Here is a 7,974-nt window from a genome sequence, read left to right on the forward strand (position 1 = left end):
CTTGCCACAATTTAAAGTAAAAAATGAAGAAAACACTTACCAATCTGAACAAGAGTCACAGAAGTCCAAAGACATTTCTGGAGGACAATCCTGGCAATGCCATCGAACACCCTGGATAGGTTCTATGCCACAGTTATCACACTATAACAGATTCAGTGGGAAAAAGTATTAAGCTATATTGCTTTACCTCTTTCATTTTCTGCTGGGAAAACATGACAATGCACATAGATGCCTTCTCTTCATCCCCTACCCACTAGAAAGTTGCCTAATGTAGTAGAGGTAAGCAGCTGGGCACATGGTGCATGCCTGTAATCTCAGCTACTTGGAAGTATGAAGCAGGAAGATTGCCAAAGTCAAGGCCAGCCTCAGAAACTTAATGAGATCCTGTCTCAAAAATAAAAAATTTAAAAAGGGCTGGGAATGTAGCTCACTGGTAGAATGCCCCTGGGTTCAATCCCCAGTACTGGGGGTGGGGGTTGCTAGTGGATGCAAACTAGGTAAAGGGTCTGTCTATCCACTTGAGAGCAAGATACAGGTGGGTGCCAGGTATACCAGCACATGCCTCCAACTACTCCAGAGGCTGAGGCAGAGGTTCAAAAGTTCAAAGCCAGCCTTTCTCTAAAAATAAAATATAAAAAGGGCTGGGGGTATGGCTCAGTGGTAGAGGCCCCCTGGTTTCAATCCCAAATACTCCCAACCCAGCCAAAAAACAAAACAAAACAACAACAACAACAAAAAAAACCCACAGGTGAGTGAGAGGAGCATTATAAGGAATAACTTTCAATGTACTATAATTTAAGAAGTTTTTAATCATCTCAAACTCAGCCATTTTGTTCTTAGTAACCATTATTTTAAAGGTACCTCAGACCAGTGTGTGATGATTGTGAACACTGACTTCATTCCATAGTTAAAATTATCCCAAAACTATCCAGACTGTTTTAACAGTACTACCATAACTACCATAACTCAGGCAACTACAAAATGTTCTCTGAACTCTTTATCTTATTGAAGCCCAAAAGAACCTGATAACCAATGCTCATCATGACTAAGAGGCAGATTCAGCTCTTTCTCAATGTGGTGGCACTGTGATAGCCCTCAGTACTTTCCGTGGAATTTTGAAAAGCCAAGTCAATCATGTTTTTAGATTCTATGATCATCAGGCCAACTATGGTGGCTAACAGACTGGCCAACAAGTCGTGGCTGGGTCCTAGAACAAAATAATGACAAGTAGCAAGTTTCCTCTCAAAAAGGCAAGAGCTGCCAGTTAGGAAAACCTGTAACGGAGGATCAAGAGGGAAAATCATTTAATATAGTATAGCTGATGGCTACTCCAGAGACAGAAGTATAATTTTGTTTTCAACTTAGGTGATCAGTCACAGTGTATACCAAGACTTTAAGTATACTGCCAACAGAAATACCAACATCAAGTTTATGGTTTCATTACTTCCTCTAATTTTACCAAATACAGTCAATTATAATGCTGAAAGTTTTCTCAAACCTGTCAATCTCTCCCTCTTTCCACAGGTTATTCTTTTATCTAAATTACTAAAGGAATCTTTAAGCTATCTCCTTGCCTCCAGTCTTGCCTTCTTCTAATTCATTCTCCATAAAATATGACCAGGATGATCTTTCCCTCCCCCTCACTTACATATATTTTTAATTACATGAATAAGACACACAAATAGATTATTGTCTTACAAAATTTAAAAACAGTCAGTGACTATTTCTCAAAGCCCACTGTATTCCTAAAATTATCAAAGCTAAGAGTTAAGTCATTTAAATTATTTTTCTCACATTACTCTCTACTTAAAAATCTTTCAGTAACTCCCCAACCTCTTAGGATGGTTTAAACTCCTTGGCAAAACTTCCCCAAAGCCTCTGACTACTCTCCAATATGCATTCTTAGTCGTGTTCAATTATTTCATTTGTTTAGCATCTTTAAATTCTTTATGAGAATGAAAACAGCATAAGGGCAGCAACTGAGTCCCCCTTGTATATTCCTGAATCTCTAGCACTTAGCAAAGTGCCTGGAACATAATGGGCATTTCCAAATATCGTGGAACGAGTGAATGTATTTCAATTAGCTTCTCCAAAAAAAAAAAAAAAAAAAAAAAAAGCTGAGGTAACTCAACCTGAAGTGAAGGGAGGGCAGGGGATTCTGGTCCATGAACAGCAGCAACAAAAAGATAGACAAAAACTTCTCATCTTCTACCTCAACTTATAGACAACTGTATGTTTTCTTCTCTACACTGAATCATAAGCCTCTTGACATCATGAACTGGGGCATACCACTTCTATAAAAGAATACGAGAGATAAACTGAACTAATAAGCTGAAATTTTCCCTGAATGCTTAGAGGTTTTAGATTTTTACCACTCCAGAAACCACTTTAAGTATCTCTTATCAATAGTAAGAATTTACCTTGAAGCCCACATGTTGCACAAATCCACTTTCAGCTTGCATTTGCTGAAGTTTCTGCTTCTTTAACTTTTTAAACTGTAACAGTTCTTTATATTCAGGTAAATTCCTATACATGATAGGAATACTTTCTTCATCCTATTAAAAAATAGAACAAAATAGAAAACAAAAATGTTAGTTTGATAATTAAAATAAACAAGTGTAAGAAATACAGACATAAATTTTCTATTGATAAGATTTTTTCACTTTTAAGATACCTCATTGTAGATTAGTGCTGCTGTTAACAATATTTTGTAGAGGGCTTTTTAATGCAATACTGATGCTGACTACTTCATAATGTAGGAAGAAGGGGAACATGATATGATTCTACCCATGTCATACACTACGACAAACCTAATATTAAATTCAGATGTTTAAAACAAATGGAGAGTACAAAAACTAAAGTTTTTAAGTTTGCATTTTAAATCTAAGGATATTAGATTTGGCCATCTAGTCTAAGATTAAGAAAAGTTAAATCATCTCATACTCTACGTATTCATGGCTTCTTATGATCTACTACTGAGAACACTACTCATTATCCTGAGCAACTTCAACTTGCAAATACCCAATCCTCTACTTCTAGCCTCTATCCTTAAGTTCTACTACAATGACATTCATCTTCACCCTTTCTAAGTTTCCCATTCTGAGAATCCTTAGACCTTGCTGTCAACTAGAAATGTTTTGCCTCCAAAATATTAAATTTAGATGTCTTACCTACAGTGTTACTTTCTACTTTTCTCAAACTCTCCTCCCAAATAGGCTGCCCCTGTCCTTTTAAACTTTACTAGAATTACACTCTGCCACCCATTCCTTTCCTTTGATCCCTAATAGCTGAGTCCATGGTCACCAATTGCTTAACTGCATTTCCAATTCACTGACCCCCAAGGTCCATTGATTTCCAATCCTGGACAACCTAACTCCTATCCCTTTCATTCCACCTGTTAGGTTATTATTAACTACCATGTTTATTTTCCCATCAAGGACACTGACGCTTATAAAAGCTGTAACACATGTCCAGAGTCATACAATTAATTAGTTGTAGAGTTAGATGATTTAAACCCAGAGTTTCTGACAACTTTAGCAGCTCAAGACAGAAATCTAAGACTTATTCTTATTTTTTTACTCCCTCCTATCTAATCCAACAAACTCTGTCACTACCTAATACTATCTAAAATTTCTCTCAAATCAGTCCTCTAGTATCCACTCCCTCCCCCCCCCTTCCCCCATCATTACTTAAATCTCCTAGTAGTTTCCTAACTATGGACATCATAAAGTCCAAAGTCCTCAGCTGGATAAAAGATGATTTAGTTTCACACTTCACTACCTTATTTCTCTCTCTCATCCATTTCAAATTCTTATCAACTAAAGTTGTTAAATAATAGGTATTATCTATTTCACCACTCAGAAAGATAATCTAAGTAATAGTATATACTAACAAGTATGATGTGACCCAAATAATAACATAATTAAGAAATTTTATAATAAAATATATTAAATTCAGATGTTTAAAACAAATGAAGAGTACAAAAACTAAAGTTTTTAAGTTTGCATTTTAAATCTAAGGATATTAGATTTGGCCATCTAGTCTAAGATTAAGAAAAGTTAAATCATCTCATACTCAGTTGAATAGCCACTATAAAAGGAAAGAAAATAACAAAGAGTTGGCAAGAATGTAAAATGTGTGTTGCAGCTGCCTGGAAAACAGTATGGTGGTTCCTCAAACATTAACAGAATTGCCATATGATCTAGCAATACCACTTATGGATACACATCTTAAAAAATTGAAAGCAAGAACTCAAACTGATATTTGTACACCCATGCTCATAGCAACATTATTCACAACAGCCAAAAGATGGAAGCAACCCAAGTATCCATCAAATGAATGGATAAACTGTGTTATGCACATAAAATGAATTATTATTTAGCCTTAAAAAAGAAAGAGGCCTGTGAGTGTAGTTCAATGGTAGAGCATTTGCCTAGCATGTGCAAGATCCTGGGTTCAATCTCTAGTACAAAGAAAAGGGAAAAGAAATTGTGGTACCTGCTGCAAAATGGATGAATTTTGAAGATATTATATTATGTAAGATATGTCATTCACAAGAGGGCAAATTTTGTATAAGTAAGTGCCCCTCAGTATCCACAGAGACTTGGTTTCAGGACCAACCAAAATCTAAAGATGCTCAAGTCCCTTATATTAAAAAAAAAAAAAAGATGTAGTATTTGTATATAACCTATGCATATCCTCCTATTTATACAAAATCTCTAGATTATTTATAATACTAATATAATGTAAATGCTAGGTAAGTAGTTGCATACTATATTGTTTTAGGGAATGGTAAGAGAAATGAGTCTCTATATGATAAATATAGACATAATTTTTCCCTCACAAATATTTTCAGTTTGAAGTTAGCTGAATCCACAGCTATAGAAGGTCATCTATGTGCCTCCATTTATCTGAGGTACCTAGAACAGTCAGTCAAATCCATGAAGACGAGAACTAGAATCAGTGAGGGTAAGCAAAAGCACAACAGTCTAAGCTGAATTTTAATAAAAAATACGAACTAACGGCCAGGCACTATGGAGCATGTCTATAATCTCAGCAACTCAGGAGGCTGAGGCAGGAGAATCACAAGTTTGAGGCCAGCCCCAGCAACTTAGCAAGACACTGTCTCTAAATAAAATTTTAAAAAACGGGGGCGGGGGGCTGGGGATATGGGGATGATGGCTTAGTGATTAAGAAGCCCCTGGGTTTGATCCCCAGTACCCAAAAAAAAAAAAAATCCTTATGATTATGTTTTTCATCCTTAAACAAAAATGTAACATATTTCCCAGATCTGTCCACTAAATTGACATAAAAACAATAATTAACCCAGAAGCAAGTAATATTCCTCAAGTCAGGATATAGTCTCCAAATGCCATTTTCTAATAGAAGAAAGCAAGACTATCTGCATGTCTGAGGCAGCATATATACACGATGAGCTTAAATGTTCCTTGTTGAAACAGATTATAAGGAAGCTATCAAATGCTACTGGTCTTATCATAAGAACTCAGAAGCCAACTTGGATAGGCAACAAGTGACAAGAGACAGGCTAACCTGAGACAATAACATTACATATATTAAGTCCAATAGTTCAGAAAATTACAAATTTTTAAATGAATTTTATTAGTCATCTTTGGAACATAGAAGAGGATAAATTTGAACACAAGAAAATAAAGGCCAAATTTGATAGGTATCCTGCCATTTCTATATGTACCTCAGTGTACCAAATAACAGTTGATAGTAGGGTTTACTTTATAGAATATTCCATAAATACAAGATCAATTCTCAAGACCTCCTATCAGATTTACAGAAAATTCAAGGAACAGAGAAATAGGCTAAATGACACAAAAGAGATGCAATCAATAAAATCAACACAGGGCAAACTATCCAGTTCTCCAACAAAAATAATGTACAAGGACAAAAGAAAAAAGACTTATTAAGAAACTAAACTTTCTGCAATTTACTGTCTTTATTTAGATCTAAGTTCAGATAAATATTCTGAGATGACAGGGGAAATGGGAACACTCACTAATTTCATTATACAGAGAACCACTTTTTCCTTTTCTTTTTTTTTTTTGGTACCAGAGATTGAACTCAGGGGCATGCGACCACTGAGCTACATCCCCAGCCCTATTATCTTTTATTTTGAACTTGTTCCAAAATAATTCAGGCTGGAGTTGGGGTAGATGAAAAGCAGATTGCCAAAAGTTGTAACTATTTAAGTTGAGTGATAGGAGCATGTGGTTTATTATACTGTTCATACTGTTCTCTTTTCTTATGTATATGTTTGAAATTTTCTTGTAAAAAGATTTAAAACACACTCTTTAAAAAAAAATCACTTTAAATATGACTTGTTAGTTAGAAGAAATCAATATTCTCTGAAGAATAGGAATAATTGGAAAATCCTGATACTTTCATAGTGCACTCTGATCTGTATTATAATTGAACAGATAACTTACTGATGCTTCTTCAATAGCAGTGTTCATGTGGCTATGGAAACAGGATCGGTCATCATCTTCATCCATATACACTGGTGGTTCGTGTGAAGTCATAAAAGTGGAAGGTTTAAAGAGATGTTTATTAAGGGGGTGTTGTCGTCTGCTTGTTGAAGACTAGATGAGAAAACAAATTTTTAGATGAGATAAGAGAAAAGCATTAAAAGAATCAAAACTGTAAGTATTACTTCCAGCAACATCAGAAGGATTTCACTTCTGTCCTTTCACATACCCTTTTATATTATCTAGATTTTTAAAGCACCACTAGCCTTTACAAAAAAGAAGGAGAAAAAAAAACCTATACCAGAAATGTAGGTGAAATCCCCAACAATGGAATAATTGACCACATGTTCAGTACTTAGCTTATATTTGTATCCTCAGCATTAATCACTTTTGCATTCAAATGTTGACTGCACTGAACTCCTCTTACAATCTTTGTGTAGTGGGGGCAGGGGGGAGTACTGGGGATTTAAACTGAAGGGTGACTATCTAGTAGAAGGAAAATTTCTATCACTAGATAAATGTATGAAAATAATTACCTTACACTGCTTATTTTATGCCAATATAATTTAATCCTCACAACATTCCTATAAAGTACTTACTATTACCACCAATTGATATACAGGGAGGTTAAGTTTCTTGTTCAGTGTGTTGCAGCTACACAGTGTTAGAACCAGGGTTACAAACTAGGCCTGTGCGGTGTCAAGAAACTTACTCTCCCCCACTGTGAGGACTGCCTTTCATGATCAATTGCACAAATATAAAGAACAATCTGAAAGAATAATATAAGCTACATGGAGAACAATCATTTCCCCCATTTTAAAATTTCAACTCTGACCACTGTAAAAAATTATTGTGATCACAGTTGTGCTAGTCATAGTTAAAATGTATGTTAACTTACAACACAGTACATCCAAACAAATGGACACATTTAGGTTTCTCCAGTATTCCTCTGGTTATCATCATCCAGATAACTGTAAAAGTTTAAGGTGCAAAACACGACACACCTATAAAGTTAGCTTAGAAATTATTCATGAAAATTAGAGCTGTCAGGGAGAACACTGGTTATCTAAAGTTATAGAATAAACTCTTCACATCTAATAAGGGTAAATGCTATATTTGGGGGGGGGTTCCAAACTGTTTTAAACAACTGCCATATTGAAACAAGCCTCAAAAGCTTGGTAAAAATAACTTTTAAAAACTTGTAAAACATGAAGCTATATAGACATATTAAATTACATAAATAGTTCACTTCCATTAGGAAAGGCAACAAAACTGATATATTGATATACTCTTTAGTTTTTCTTTATGTGAAGAATGGCAGTGTTGGGGGAGGGGAAATATCCGAACAATTTAGGAAATAAAAGAAATTCAATTAGCTACTTTTCTTTTTTCCAATTACAACAAAAAGCTGGCTACAATTTAATCTACTATTCTGAACCAAAAAAAAACCAAACAGTAGCTTTTTTTTTTTTTTTTTTTA

General features: G+C 35.0%; 1 protein-coding gene and 1 long non-coding RNA gene across 5 annotated transcripts in view; one reads left to right on the forward strand and one right to left on the reverse strand.

The window, feature by feature from the left end:
- Positions 1–7,974, reverse strand: part of Zzz3 (zinc finger ZZ-type containing 3) — a 105,325-nt gene that overhangs the window by 5,634 nt on the left and 91,717 nt on the right. For all 4 annotated transcript variants that reach the window (XM_048814096.1, XM_015490532.2, XM_015490531.2 and 1 more), the window contains 3 exons: positions 6,456–6,608; positions 2,421–2,555; positions 41–141 (listed from right to left, as the gene is read on the reverse strand). In XM_048814096.1, coding sequence (XP_048670053.1) covers positions 41–141; positions 2,421–2,555; positions 6,456–6,608 — 389 coding nt within the window. The remainder of the gene's footprint in view (positions 1–40; positions 142–2,420; positions 2,556–6,455; positions 6,609–7,974) is intronic.
- Positions 6,455–7,974, forward strand: part of LOC125619998 — a 22,263-nt gene continuing 20,743 nt past the window's right edge. Inside the window, exon 1 of the long non-coding RNA XR_007351575.1 lies at positions 6,455–6,571. This is a non-coding gene — a long non-coding RNA (uncharacterized LOC125619998). The remainder of the gene's footprint in view (positions 6,572–7,974) is intronic.

The sequence above is a fragment of the Marmota marmota genome, unplaced genomic scaffold (genome assembly GCF_001458135.2).
Source record: "Marmota marmota marmota unplaced genomic scaffold, marMar, whole genome shotgun sequence".
Lineage (NCBI taxonomy): Eukaryota > Metazoa > Chordata > Mammalia > Rodentia > Sciuridae > Marmota > Marmota marmota.